General features: G+C 38.6%; 1 protein-coding gene across 7 annotated transcripts in view; it reads left to right on the top strand.

Moving 5' to 3' along the window:
- RAP1GDS1 (Rap1 GTPase-GDP dissociation stimulator 1) overlaps nt 1-16,152 on the top strand; it is a 179,661-nt gene that overhangs the window by 129,303 nt on the left and 34,206 nt on the right. For 4 of the 7 annotated variants that reach the window (XM_090037111.1, XM_090037113.1, XM_090037115.1 and 1 more), the window contains one exon: nt 6,778-6,924. The exons of the other annotated variants lie outside the window; for them this stretch is intronic. In XM_090037111.1, coding sequence (XP_089893237.1) covers nt 6,778-6,924 — 147 coding nt within the window. The remainder of the gene's footprint in view (nt 1-6,777; nt 6,925-16,152) is intronic. 7 annotated transcript variants of the gene reach the window in all.

Raw genomic sequence — 16,152 nt, forward strand, 5'->3', positions numbered from 1 at the left:
ACAAAAAAAAAAAAAGGAATGAAAATAAACAAAAACCTTGGTATATATGAAGAGAATTCTGTTTTATCTAAACCGAGTCTCATTCTCTCTCTCGTCTTTTAATATATTGGGATTTCTAATGCTCATCCTTGTATTATCTAGATGTCATTTTGTCTAGATTATTATTTAGAGCTATCCAGTAAAAAAAACGTGGAGTTTCATGCCTTGAGTGGAAACCACAAAAAAGAAAATGGAAGAGTTTTTCAAGGAAAGCAACAGCATGTTTAAAACAGTGGCTCTCAACCTTTTCGCCCTGCAGGACAGATGTGGCATAGGGCCAATCTGCAGGCTAGATCAAACGCTGCACATCAGGATTGGGCCTGCATGGCCTTGGGATCAGGCCACCTCTGCCCAGCCTTGCATGGTAGGACTGGGGCACTGTGCCCTGTACCAGCCTTGCCTAGCCCTGCGCATCAGGATTGGGCCCCATGCTGCCCTGCATGTCCGATCTAGCATGCAGAGCCATAACAATACAAGACTGAGGGAGTTGAGCATGTCTATTTTAAAGTGTTTTGATCATTACATCTCATTACAGCACAGATAAGTTTAAAAAAAAGTCTCTTAAATCTACCAAAATAGTATTTTGCATGCCTAGTAGGAACTACCATCTTGAAAATTAGATTATGCAAATTAAGGATGCATAGCCTCACTCAGAGCCTGCAATGTGACCAAAAGCAACCAAAACACTGGCTTGCACCTATAGATGCTTCTCAAGCAAATCCCGGGACATCATTCTCCCCTTGTACTCGGCCTTGGTGAGGTCACAGCAGGAGTACTGTGTCCAGTTTTGGGCTCCACAATTCAAAAAGGATGTGGAGAAGCTTGAGAGAGTCCAGAGGAGAGCCACACGCATGATCAGAGGTCAGGAAAACAGATCTTACGATGACAGGCTGAGAGCCATGGGACTCTTTAGCCTGGAAAAGCGTAGGCTCAGGGGTGATCTGATGGCCACCTATAAGTTTATCAGGGGTGACCGCCAGTACCTGGGGGAATGTTTGTTCACCAGAGCGCCCCACGGGACGATGAGGTCGAACAGTCATAAACTACTGCAAGACCGTTTCAGGCTGGACATAAGGAAGAATTTGTTTACTGCCTGAGCCCCCAAGGTCTGGAACAGCCTGCCATCGGAGGTGGTTCAAGCACCTACATTGAACGCCTTCAAGAGTAAATTTGATGCTTATCTTGCTGGGATCCTATGACCCCAGCTGACTTCCTGCCCTTCGGGCAGGGGCTGGACTCAGTGATCTTCTGAGGTCCCTTCCAGCCCTAATGTCTATGAAATCTATAAGCATTACCCTTTCTGTTTAAATCCACAAGACTGCTGACATATATAAAATGTTATGGGATTCAAGCCTGGAATAGATTGAATTTCCCATTATAGCACACAGTTGGTCCTTTTTCAGCTTTTAAAGAGTGAAAAACAATAAACTGTTGGAACATACAGAATTTACGTTAGAACGATTTTGTAAATTCCAGGGTTTTTTTCAAGGAGAAATCTGTTCCTTGCATTCCGTGCCCACAACATCAAGGGTCCACAATTGCTGAGAAAAATGCAAGACCACATGGAGAGACAACAGTCAAATTCACTAAATGAGACTAGAGAAGGTGTGATGGGTTTTTCAAAAAACTACATAGAAAATGTCAGCCCGTGATTTTCCTTTAGCAATAGCTAAGGTCCTCATCTTTCAGAGACTTATTCAACGTGTTTAGCTTTATGTACTGTAGGCCTGCTTGTGCACACAGTTAAGCAAACATGAGTCTCTGCATGATTTTTGTAACTAGAAGATTGTTATAATTAGTCATTGTCATTTTCCTTTAAGCATGAAAGCAGAAGGAAAAAACATGGCTCTAAACACTAACAGAATAATAACAAATATGCATCTCTAAAAGGCATACGTGTCTGCTTCTTTAAACAAACACCATTCAGATTTGCACAGCTTAAACACTGTGTTACAGAAAGGCACAGGAATGGAAATGCAAAGCTGATTTGAGCTAGAATGAAGGTGCATTGAGTTTTAGAAACATATCCTAACACCTCTCTATATTGTGGCAGTCTTTGTGCTATCCTTGAGTTGGTCCAAAAGTAATCAACTCACTGTGGGGTTAGAAATCAAAATACAAGTGCAGATATTTCCGATGCATGATCATCCCATGAATATCATGGCTTTATGTTTTGAACTGGAGCTCTAATTTCATCTGATTCTATTGTGCCTTATAAACTGTAAGGATAGCTTTTTAGATTTTATGGCTTAACAAATCAGGACAGAAAACTTAAGAGAATGACTTAGACCAGGTTTCAGCAACCTTTCACTAACAAAGGACTTGGTCTGAAGGTGGGCTGGAGGTGGCAGTTGTTAGATATTCCACCACCAGATGATGCATTCTCATGCAGAACTTAATAATGGTAGATAACATAAAATTCCACAACATGGGTGCTTGGTAGGCTGGAAAAAGTTTATTTGTGAGCCAGCTGAATCCTATGAGCCATATAGACTGCCAACCCTTGATGTAGACAGCTTATATGGAAAGCAGAATGGAGTAATTTAATTTTAGTTCCTCAGGCCAATGACTTTTGGGGATTTTGCATACAGAGATTCATCTCGGAAAGGTGTGTTCCACTTTCAACCATTATTAAGTATCTGAAAATTTATTAAAACAAGTACTTGATTTTCTAATATGTATACATGACTTTTTGTTTATTACACATATTTAAGCTTCTGCAGCTCCACAAGTATAAATCCCCAATCATTCTTCCCACTTAAGCTCTGCTTCTTTTTCAGCCAAATGCTTCCCTCTGCCTTCAGAAGAGAAGAAGAAAAAGTGGATGATCTGAGCAGGGAGCACGGGCAGAAGTTAGACATATGAGCTCTGTAACAACTAAGCAGTAGAGACCAACCCAGGGGCAGGTGGGAGGGGTAGCTGCCCCAGCTGCCTCTGCCTTGCATAGATTTTTGCTATAAATCAATTATAAAGCTGTTAGATTTATTTTATACCTTCTCTCTCATCATTAAATAGAATCTCCATGTAATGTATTAGCAAGTGGCAGTCAGAGCATGAAGCTTGAAGGAGGGGAGGAGTACCCTGGAAGCTGTTTTCTACCAAAAGCCCTCGGTTTTAAATTATCTGCTGGCTTTACAGAAAATTGCTACTCTGCACCCATCCCAAAAGAATAATTTGGAAAAAAAAAACATGCTTAGTTTCACAGTTCCCTACCCGTGGATGATTTAGTTTTTCTTCACATAAGTCTTTAAAAACCAACTAATCACATGATCTATGACAACTACACTCTCTACAGTAGGAGTCTCATTATTATGAACTACTATTAATTCAAGAAAAATGTAGATGAAGGCAGGGGGGGAGGGGAAGAAATAAATAGTTTGAGAGACTTTCCTTTTATAGAAAATACATAGGTAGGCAGAAGGTTTCTATGATCTACATTAAAATCTAATTCACACTAAAATCTTGTGAGCATATCATCAGTGACTCTAAGGTTTGAACAGGACGACCAAAATACTCTCTTAGTCTTAATGTAAAGATTCAGGTACCCTGATGATGGAGTTGCTTAGGTCTGTGCTACACCTTTTCTTTGGGAAAATTAAACTCCGGTCTTGGTTGTCATTCTGGCATCTTTAATAACAGTACATTTACCCTTTTTAAAACAAAACTATAAACTGAGCTGTAGTAAAGCATTTTCAAGTAGAGATGTGAATTCACTAATTAAGCTGTTCACTCATGAAGCTCACAGGAATAGCAAATGTTTATTTAAAAAGGTCACAGAAAAATCTCAGTGCAGAGCTTCTGGGAGAATGGAAGCACTTCAGCTGTGGGAGTTTACAGCACTGCCCACCTACAAGGCAACAGTCATATTGAGAACAAGACATTGCATCACACCATGATTTTGTTTTGTCTGTAATTGATCTGGGGTTCAGCAAGTGTGCTTGTACGCAATGCCTGTTTCTTAGAGACTGAGAGGAAGGAAGTTTGTAAAGAGCATCCCATAGCATTCTGAATCGGAAGTAGGCTATTTTGATTTGAGATGCAATGTGGTGTCATGGCCTGAACACAGAGCCAGTAGCCAGAAACTTCTGAGTTCTATTTTAAGTTCCAATACTTGTTTCTTTTGTGACGTTGACTGAATAATTTGAGCCAATCCACCTGAGTTTGGGAAGGCAGCAAGTTCCAATTTTCACTGCAGCAAGGCCTGTAGGGCAGAGAGGCACCTTCAGTGGTGTCAGTTCTGAAGCAAGCTTCCTAGCAGGTCAGTGCTGTAGAAGAGCGGATGGAAAAAGGAACATGGCTCTGCGTAGTCAGGACTTTCCTGGCTATACAGCGCTACTCTCCACAGCCTATACAAAGGCATTGCATAAGAACTCTGCAGCCTGTCACCTAGATGAGAAGGATTCTGGTCTTCTGACACCACTCCACCCCCAATCTCCCTGAAGAGTTCCTTCCTGCCTTGGTCATTTGCGCTTTGTTCAGGGAACAGGATTTTCCCCTTACCCTTAGTTTTAGTACATATAAAATCAGGCTAATTGTATACTTCTTTAATCGGTATGTTGTTAATGCTGTCAAGCAGCTGAAATCAAATGCAAAGTACTTAGAACAGCATGATAATATTCCTTAATTGCTTTGACAAATCTGACAAAGAATGGAATGGAAGGATTTACAGGGTAAGACCCTCATGTGGCATAAATTGATACAGTACCATCAGTTGTGTTTTTCTGCTATGACTAGAAAAAAGGAAAAACTCATCCTACTTTTGCATGTTTCTTTCTTCACATATTTATGTGTAAATTGATTCAGAGAGTATAAGAACCAGATCTTGCATCCTATTTTATTTCAGACTAGTTCTACACTACTTTAATTCCATTGACTTTGAGTCCTTTACAGTAGTTTGAGATTAGAATTAAGTCCATTTAGGCTGAATGTTGGCAGTATCATGATATTTTTTTACTTTCATTTTAATGGACATATCTTTAATTGTTTCATTGCTGGAAAGGAAATGAGAACACAAACTCATCCAACCAAGGATTTTTTTTCCCTGCTGACTTGCTGCTATGGCCACTTTGATCTGGCATCCTAGCATTGTTGAATTGTGTGACTCTGCTGGACAGGGCTTTCGTCTCAATGTCATTCCTACATTTGTCACTGCCTCAGGCTCAGGGGAGAAGGAGATGTTTGTTTTTTGCTTTACCATTTCTGTTGTTCTGTATGTCTTGATTTTCCTAGACTTCTTCCCTGAATATCTGTTTGATTGTAAACAGATTCAGATTTCACATTTTTCAAAGAAAACGTTCATGCCTACTATGAATCATATTCCCAACAGCATTAATCAGCCCTAAGGGAGATGAATATGATATTACACTTCTTTTTCTGTTGCTACTGTTTCTGCGTCGTGTCTCTGTTGTTATTGAAAGAAACACCAGAATTCTGATACTGACCTGAAAAACTGGAAAACACCTGCAACTCTGTTGACCATCATAAGGCTGTTCTCCCATCTTCATCCTCCTGCTCTGTTGAGCAATTTGTTTAAAGACTAAGGAAAAAGGCACAGTGTTAACAAGACTGAAAACAGTATCTTGTTATAGAAGGTGGGAGCATTCAATGTTGCATTTCCCATGGAAGATCATTCTCGGAATATGAACAATCTGATTTTCATTTGCAGAATATGGAGGAGCAAGTAGTGGGTTGGACTTGGTAGCATGCTCTCAAGAATTCAGGGGTGGGGGAGGGATTGTAGTGTTTAGAGGGTGCCCAGTAAAGGAGGCCAGAGTAGAAGGGGAGTGTGCTGCTGGATCACCAAATAAATAGGGAAAAGGAAGGAGGCAGGGATGGGGAGGTTGCTAAATTTTTCTTTTCTTTTGTTTTTCAGTCAAGATTTTGTTTTCATTGAAATTTTCCATTTAGTTCCAATAATAACCAATGCCTTCTTTTAAGACCCATGTATTTTAGAGCATCAGAGCTGCATACTACTGGTTACCAGCCTAAGAAAGACAGTGACACTAAAGGGTCTTTACCTTACAATATGATTTCTTGGAGAGAGAGAGAGAGTTTGAATATGACACGTAACATGAAGGCTCAGAATATGACATGTAACATGAAGGTTCATTTTGGCCTGTTATTAATCTACAGTAGATTGTCATCTTCACTTTGGTGGTAAAGAAGGGAGAATAGTCCAAGATTTTAAATTTAGGCTACCAAATTGGAAAGTAGGGAAGCAACGATATCCAGTGAACAGAACAAGAGAGTGGAAAGCCCAGTCTACACTGTCTTTTCCATTCTGTTCCTTGTTGTTTTTCAGGGACTGAGTGATTTTTATTCCCTGTGCTTCCATTTCAAGGGTCTGCATGGTGGCTAGGGCAGATTACCTACCTCACAATAGTGCACAGATTAGAATTTGTAAATTGCTTTGAAACCCTTGAATGGAAAAATTCTACAGATTGTTTGAAGTGTTATTATTTATTGCCTCTGTTGACTCTGACTCGAGCCCTGAACTCATTATTTACAAAGGTATTAATGCCAGTTGATTTATCCTTTTGTTGTAGCATAATTTCACTTTCCTAACACTGTTACACTAAAAAATGGCCCACAAGTGTCCTTGTAAATAAATTTGACCTCCCTGAAGGAATCACTTCATTCTGTTTAAGAACAACTTCTTTTGTATTATTATTGTTATGTTTGGAACTCTAAGGTGGTTTTTTTTTTGGTTTTTTTTTAATTTAACTCTTTGTTTTACAGATGAGGGCAGGAGTGCAGTTGACCATGCAGGTGGTGCACAGATTGTAGTAGACCAGTTAAGGTCACTGTGCAGTAAAACAGATCCAACCAGTGAGAAGCTCTTGACTGTCTTTTGTGGCATGCTGGTGAACTATAGCAATGAGAATGGTAAACAACACTGAAAATTTGCTTTATGTCTGCCAATCCCCCATCCCCCTCCAGAGAATCTAAAAAATCATCCATAGGTTTATACTTCAGGAAGCTAAAGATAAATGAAAACAAAATAGCCAAATATTTCAGTGGAACGTGTAAGATACTATTTTTATTAAGAGTGAAATATATTGCTTCAAAAACATTAGTTACTCCCTTACTGAAGATTCAAAATAGCATTAAAATAGTAGTGTACTGTATAAGTTTTTATAAAAAGTCTCTTGAATTAAGAATTTTCTTGCATGTCAAAAATGAATGCATATATCCATGTGCATATACAGTGCTGTTTTGGGAACAGATGAAAGTTAGATTTAATTAAAACCTCTTTTTATTTAGTATAAAAGTGTCAGGTAATAATAGTAAAGCATCCCTGATATCTCACATTGTCTTGCTTACACATAATTATTTATTTTCAGGTATCTATCAAACATTTAATCTTTAATTATGTATCTTGTGAAAACATATGTAAAAACTCACTTTATTCTGTTTTTTCAGATAAATGGGAACTAAATTATACACCCTTCTGCCACTCCTCTAAAGTCCACAAATCACAAGTGTTTGGATTTTATTACTGTATTTACTTGAATAGATGACCCTGATTATAAGACAACCCCCCAGTAATTAGATTCTATACATGGAAAAAAAATGTATAAAGGTGTTCATATATTTCATAGACATTAGAGCTGGAAGGGACCTTGCAGGCTCATCAGGTCCAGCCCTCTGCCCAAAGGGGAGGAAGTCAGCTGGGGTCAAATGATCCCAGCAAGATAGACATCCAAGTATTTTTTTAAAGTATCTAGAGTACGGTGCTTGCACCACCTCTGGGGGGTAGTGTATTCCAGGCCCTGAGAACTCTGACAGAATAGAAGTTATAATTTTCCAATTATAGAATCTAATTATTGGAGGTTTGCCTTGAATGTGTCCCCCTCCCACTGCTACGTCAGGGAAAATAAATCTGGGGGGAAAACATCTTGACCTTTTTACTAAGATCAAATGTAGCATTTTTGGCACCAAGTGGAGGGTTGTCAGGGCTAACTCTGGCCCTCCCAGTGCCAGACTGGTATTGCAGTACCTCCCTGCCCAGTACCGACACCCACCCATTTTTTTTCAGGGCTGCACAAAAAAAGGTTTCCATCAGCATGTTTGCTGGATGTGGGCCATGTGTTTTATAGTCATGCTCAGTGTTGACTACAGATAATCAACTTCATAGTTGGTTTCCATTGCTAAGTACATGCTGCTTTTGGCAGCAGTTTAAAGACAGTCAGAGTATTTACTGAGATCCCCTTGGATATGATTATAAAATTCCCGAAGGGGCTTTTTTCCCCCATGCTAATTGGGGTGGAAAACTTTATGTTGTATTTGAGTAAATACGGTATTATCACAATGAATTGGGACAGGAAGATGAAATTAAAAAATATATGGTACTTTACATGACTACTGAATCTAAGCAAATATAGTTTTCCAAGGAGAGGAGTTGTACAGAAATAAATGGGCATTTGGGTGAACAGTTTAATTGTACATGCAAGTGTGGCAGCTAATAGGTGTGTATTTGCATTGTTCTCACCTTGTGCTAGCTTTAAAAAATCTGAGCCATTCAGGGAAAAAAGCAAAAATGAATGGAGCAGTGACCTTCCAAAATGTACACCTGTTCCCATTATGACTTGGATTGGAAATTTAACTAGTCAGATTGCTTCATCAAGTTGTGGCCATTTCCTAAACTGTACTGTTCCATCATGGAAAGGAATAGCTTCCTTATTAGGAACCTGATATTCTGGGTATTGCCTGAGGTGAAGTTCTCTCTTTCTTTAGGTAACCTACATGCTTTCCATGCCTATTTGAAAGCTGTTCTCCTCCTTTTCAAGACATTCTCTGGACTTAATCTTTCTTGATCATCTATCCAGCTACTTCTCTTTTCATTCTTTTCTTGTCTTAACATCTTGTCTGCAAATTCTCTCTTGTTGAGGACAGTTTACTTGATTTTGGTTGCTCCATCTATTTTGAATACTCAACCTTTAGAATCTATTCTTTTTAGCCAACAGATGTCACTAACTTTGCAACTTAGTTTCCTGCCCCCTTGCTCTTTCATTCTTTTATTCATGCCTAACCTTAGTATCTTGCAGAAATTACTACTTATAGTACTTCTTGTTGCTCTTAAATTTCAGCTTTTCCACTTCTATTCCATATATTTTCTATGCGATATTTTGCTGTATGAGAGTCAGCTTCTGTCTAGCTCTTTGAGTTGTTACTTCATTTTCTCTGTTTTTAAAATGTTTTGAGATTAATAGATTCTCTATCTGTACATTGGATTTCTGGATGCTGCTGTGTTAATTAGAACTTATGGCCATTTATACACACATTTTTCTGCTCCGACGTGCTGGAAATCCTGATTAATCAAGTCTGCTCTGCACATGAGCTGATGTGCCTGGTGCTGCATCGCATGCATTTGCTGAGAAAATGGCTGCGGTGCACTTTTGAACCAAAACACCTTCAATGCATTTTAGTTCAAAAGCGCACTGCTGCCATTTTTTCAGTGCTGATGTGCATTTCTCCATTTATATAAATGCATGAGCCACAGCGCTGGGTGCTTTTAAAAGTGCCTGGCACAGCGACACAAATGTGTGTACAAATGCCCTAAGAGCATACAGTATTTCTGATAGTGAGGGGGAGAAACCAGTCCAAAAGCACAAGCTTTTTGCTGCAGAGAGGTGCTTCACTGGCTTTGCTTCAGTGACTAAGATCTCATGAGTCCTTCTCTAGATAAAGTCGTTGCAACATAAACCTTATGAACAATCCAACAGTTATAAATATTGCCAAGTCTATCCAAGAAAATCAGTCCTAATGCAGCTAACAAAAAGCATGCATGTCCGTCAGAAAAAGGGTACGCTGGTTTCTCTGTACTTAACTTCAAGCAGTGTTAATTCCTTTAGCAAGGAACTAAACAACTGATCAAATGCCTACTGAAGCCAACTGAAGTTTGTTCATTGGCTTCAGTGGACATTGGATTGGGCCCTAAATAAATTGCCAGGGTAACATGGACAGAAGACTTAAAGAGCTGAATTTTCAAAGGAAGTGGTTATGTCTATGCCAACTGACATTTGGGTTCACGCACAAGGTACATGTAGATATAAATGGATATTTGGCCTGTTTTCACTGCACAAGATTTGTTATATCTTTTTCAAGGGATACAGCAGATGCATGTGCAGATCCAAATGCTTCAACTGTGACCTTCTTTGAAAATTTGGCCTACATGTTATAAAGATCTACAATTTTTTTTTGAACAATGGCCACCTTTATTATGTATATTCAATTTCAAAACAAAGTCTTGGTCTGGTGGATACTGTTCTGAAGACAAGCACCTCCTAATTACAGGGGTACAGGCAAAATCAAATACCATGAAGGGCATTTGATCAGTATGAACCCATAACTAATTCTTTAAAGGCCCAAACTACACTGCAAAAAAACAAAAAAAAAGGCTGTTGTGGGGGGAAGAGGGAAACAATATTTGCCATAATTGTCTGATCTTCATTCTTGATGCAGAAGTTAAAAGCATTCAGTGGCTTTGTTGAGGGACTAACAAAGTGAGTTTGGATTTTAAAATGCTTAGATTGCTTAGTTGGTGGCTACCAAAAAAAGTAAAATCAGCCAAAGATTAAAGAAAAAAAATACAGTGAAATATAAGAAGAAACACATTCTTAACCTAGGAAGGAGCACATTTACCTTGTGTTATGTTCTTTCCTTTTTCTATATATTATGCTATACTATAAAATTAAGGGTGGGAATCACCTGTAAACACTGTCACTCTCTGTGTCCTACTAGCAGTTCAAATAAGAACAGTGACAGGGCTTTTTGGTTCTGAGTCGCATTCAAATACCTGCAAGCAACTTCACAGTTTTGTCAATGGACAAAAAACATGCACATTATTTTAATTATTTGATTTAAAGCTTTCCTTATTCTCAGTTTGATAATTAATTGTCCTTTTCAAATAGCAAGTATCCACCTTATGATTTTTTTATGAGAGACTCATTACTGAAGTTATTGAAAGCAGGAGTATCTCAAGTTGTTGTATTTACCACACAAGACTTTTTCAAGCAAGTAACTGGAGACAAGCTCCTTTACTGTATAAAAAGGAAATAATTTAAAATTCTTGTGTCTCCTCCCTATTTAGGATCTCATTTAATTAGGATTGGCTTAGCTTACAACTGTAATTCCATTCATGTTCTGTTCTGTAAGTTCACAAGCTAAGACTCTGTGTATGGTTCTTGTTTATTACATATGGAATGTGGGTCTGCTTCTGTTTGGGCATTATTTTGGCTTGCTGTTGCTCATATATCTCATTGTATCCCTCTCAGCATCTCATCCTCTCATTTATCTCAGTGACATTATGCAAGAGAACTTGTATTTGGCATCTCCTATAACACTTGCAAATGTACCATAGAAACAAAAACCATTTTGCTTTGGTTTTTACCAATCAAAATGCCCCTTTTACCAGCACTTAAAAAATCTTAACTCTCTACTGTAATTTCATTTTCATTCAAGTCACTTGTACTTAATCTGACACAAATCTCTCCCTCCTCCACGTATTTTAAAACTAATAGTACAAATTCTGTGTGCATCTAGAAGTAAGAGGAACACGCTATATACATGTTTGTGAATCTGTTCCTTTGTGGCATGATCTTGAAGGAAATAAACAGAAATAGAGAGCAAGAAATAGTGGGCTAGATTCTGGCTCTTGCAAGCAACGGGAACATCAGAGGGGGTGCTGAGTAGCTGGTTTGTGGCAGCAGTTCTGACACCTTGCTACGAGTGCAGCATGCTTTCCCTTCACACTCAGCAGGCTCTGCTATCTTATATCTATGAGGGTGTGTGGGTGAGGGAGGTGGGCAGAATGGGCCCTGGGAAGTGGAGGGGTCGCTTTAATTAGAGCAATTCCAAGAGCCACTTTAATTAAAGCACCCGGAGCATCAAATGTACCAGCGGCCCCACACTGAAAAATGGCAGTGGGGGCACTTTAAAGCTCGTTGGATGAGCTTTAGTTAAAGCGCCCCTGCCCAGTGTTCCCTCTAGTTGTGTGGTGTGCGCAGGTGCACCTGGCAGCACAGCATGAGCCCACATGTGGCCGCGCACACCACACAGCTTAGAGGGAACGCTGTCCCTGCCGCCGCTTTGAAGTGCAGGGACACTGATACATGTGGTGCTGGAGTCTGCTGGAGTACGGTAATTACCACACTCCAACAGAGTCAATTAATTGAATCTGCTCTGACGCGTTGTCATTACAGTACATCAGAGCAGCTTGAATGTACTTGTGTAGGTGCCCGATAAGTCCTAGATACTGCAGACCTTTACTTAGTTGAAGGTCTTTCCTAGTTGGACTACTTCTCTTGTTCTCCCCATTTGAGCAGAGACAACTCAGCTGATTATGTAGGAACTAATTAGGTTTCTGAGATGTATAAAGCAATCTCCAGAAACTTTTTAAAAATTGCCTGAACAGTTAATGAAAGAACCATGCTGATTACCCTTTGCTTCCTAGACAATCAAGTCGTAGGCAAGAAGTGAAGTCAGGATAGCGCTTGTATGTGTATGTAAATCTGTATGTATGCAATGATTTTTGTTCATAAATTATTCTCTAATTTCATGTCACATTAAACTTTAATCTTGCAAATTTATCTTTCATTCAGTGCCTTTGTAAAATATCTTGATGTTGCTTTGTACAACAGCTCTCCTCTGCCTTAAAAATTCTGTCAGCATGTGATTGGAATTACTTTTGCCAGTTTTTTTTGTAGTCTGCTTAAAAAAACACCAAAACAAAACATGTCTTGTCATCTATAGAAACTGTCAATATACAAGAAATGAAGAGGAGATCTATGGTACCACCATTACAGCCTAAAAGTAATCATTAATTGAGGATTATTTCTTTTTCAAATTTAGTGTTGCCAGTTTCCATGTCTGCAGTGGTTTGTGTTTCATTTGCATCACAGCTAAAATTGTTTAGTTTGCTTGCAGACATAAATATACTTCAGTGTATTCCAGAGACCTTATTGCACATGTAAAAGTATGTTTTTATAGTAGTCAAGTAAATAATAATTATCATTAAAATTTTATAAAATATTTTATTATAGACATGTTGATTACCAGCAGCTTGTTCTTGGGTATGAAATAAATGCTACAGCCTTGCTGAAGCTAGATTTTCCTTTTAATCTTTCATCAGCAACATTGATTTCATCACTACTAGTATTCTTTTAAATTCTGTCCATAATAATGATCTAGCCTAAATAAATAATTGAAACTCAGACTTATAAAGTTATTCAATTTGGGATATTCTCCTCAGATCCCATTCTTTGGAGTTTCCCTGCGTGTCACCTGAAGGACACGGAACGATTGAAATTCATGTTTTAGGTAGGTAGTTGTTTACACTGGCGCATGTATTGATTGCCTTATATCTCCCTGTATATACATCTGTACTGCACCCCTCTCAGGCCTTTTCCCTCATAAAACATGTAGAAATGGCTGTCACTGAGACACTGCATCGTTCTGTAATACTTGAGTTAATATTTGTGGATAAATATTAGGAGTAAAGGGGTGGGAAAAAGTTTTATAATTTTTGGTTCCTGTTAACACAGAATGCAACAAAGTCTACGGTGAAGTAATCTAGGAAGCTTCCATTGACTTATTGAAGTCAAGTTGCTTTACTTTGTGGCCCTATGTCTATCAGAATGATTGAGTGTTTTTCTCAAATCTGGATCCCATTCTGGTAGCGTCCCAGTATCTGAGCCTCCAAAGGGTTGATGTTCCTGAATTAATCCATCTGTGGTGATCAGTGCAGAAACCTCAGTGTAGCGTTGCTGTCAGTTACTGTTCTGAAGAGTGAGTCACTACCAGGTGTCAAAGGTCTAAAAAGCGTTGCAGGTCTTTTGTCAAGGGAGAAGTTGAGCATTCTTCTCCTTACGCACTGCCCCTCATTCCTGTCATCCTTCAGAGGTTAAATCCAGGTGAGAGAAGCTTCTTCTCAAGGGTTGTCCTCTGGATGTGAATTTGGAACATGAACATTTGCAACTCCTATTCAGTGACATTTTCCTTAGGGATATTCCTCACAAAATATGTCTTCAAGTAAAAACACTTTTCTAAATTTCAGAGCAGAGCTTGATCTTCTAGTCACCAGTAGGTTCAGACTCATGTTCTTAAGAGCCACAGAACCATTCAGGGTCTTTCACTTTTAATGTTTTGCAATTCTCAAGCTAATCTTGCACCTGTCTGTGTCTGAATGTTTCCATTTCACAGATGTTTTAAGACCCTTTGACTTTTAAGCTAATTCCTATTTTCAGGTGGATCATCCTATGAGAGTGAAAGTTGGTTTGGAGTCAAGTACAAGACCTGACTTTTGAGTCTGTACAGTAATGCTTTCCTGACCCAGTCTCTGATTTTATTTCCTTAGTAGTCCTGCCAACTGCCCCAAAAGTCATTTAGCCACAAGTCCTGTTAAATAATTTATGGCTTAGCCTTCCATTTCCATAAGTTAGTCTTTAAAATGCCCATTTCTTTCCAAAGGTAGAATTTAGATATATCTTAGTATGTTGTCTTGTCCTGCAGACCTTTGGTACCTGGTGGAGAATCTATGTTGCATTAAACAAGACTTCAGAACAAGTTATTGTTTGAGTAGAGAGTTTAAGTTTATGATAACAAAATTTTGTGTTGTGTTTGGACATGAATCCAGAGGGTCCTTGCATTTCCAAAGAGAGCCTGTGCAGATGGATAAGTACCTCTGCATATGTGTGACTTCTTTGAGGACGGTTATCCCTGAGTACCCAGAACTATCTAGAACTGACAGGCAACTTCTATAAATTAACCCCATTCAGACTATTTTCCATGTGGTTGTGCTATGCATCTGTTTCCTCCTACTCTTCAGTGCCCCCCTGCCTTCCTTCATTCAAAGACAATAATCCAGAATCTCCAAAGAGTAGGGATCTGTGGAAGATAATCCCAAATTAAGGTGAACAATAAGGTATTTGCCAGTTACTGGAGTTCTCCTCTTGGATCATTTCCTCCACAGATCCATTCTCTCCCTCCTGCTTTTTATTAAGGATTACATTTCTACAATTGATTTACAGTGGAACATGGTGTGGTACAGTGAAGCATGGTGCGGTACCAACACAGACATATACTGGAGGTAAAATGCTATTCAATGCATGCGCTAGTGCATATGTGTACTTACCTGAAATTTGACAGCTTCAACAGCTATCTAATATCTGAGGTGGTGCTCTCATACATCTCTATAAAGAATATGGATCTGTGGAAATTCAGTAAAGGAAATTCAGTTGCTGGTAAGTAACACAGTTTTATTTGACTTAGGATGCTTGGCCACAATTATAATGATTCCTGGTCATCCTCAATATTTGTAACAATTGAAGTGCCCATCTGCTTATTAGTGCACTTAACTGTTTATTTTTATTCTCATGAACAGCACTGCATACCAAAGAAATCTCAAACATGCTCTAGGAGATTAATCTGTAATATTGGCTATATAAAAATGATACATAACTTTGGTTTGAAAAATTCTGTCCAATGTCAAACTTTTTCTCAGAATATGAGAGCTGATAGTACCAAATTTGATACGCTCAATATCTGACCAATTTGTGGTTATAACATCTGTGCAATTCTCTATAGTTCTGATTCTACTCCTATAGGCATAAAAACTCTCTGGGCAGACGTAGTCCCTAAATAAAATTAACCCTTTTTTAGGGACTGATTCAAGACATACGGAAATTAGAGAGACTTTAATCGGACTCTGGAACATGCCATTTTGCATTCACTGTTTTTAACACTAGATTACTTTCTTAGAAATAAAAAAAAAATCAGGGAAATTGCCAGGTAACATATGACATGTCCACGTCTACTTCATTCTATTATTCAACTGTGAAATAAATGTTTTTCTCTTCTCTGCTATATCATAGACAAATTTGTATAACAGAAAAAACTGTTATAAATAATCCATTTTTTAATTTCAAAAAACCATGTTTCTGCCTCTAACCATCAAAGCATCTTTCTATTTGCAGACACCTAGGAGCAATAACTTCTTTACTTGTAAATACTGTAAACTTCCATTCTCTGAAAGAAATTATCATAATGGCTTCTAAGGGCTTCTCTCAAACCTTCCATTTTTTTGTCTTTATTAAACTTCCTTTTTTTCTCAAG

This window comes from Crocodylus siamensis, chromosome 2 (assembly GCF_052110815.1).
Source record: "Crocodylus siamensis isolate JL-2025a chromosome 2, ASM5211081v1, whole genome shotgun sequence".
NCBI classification, from domain to species: Eukaryota; Metazoa; Chordata; order Crocodylia; family Crocodylidae; genus Crocodylus; species Crocodylus siamensis.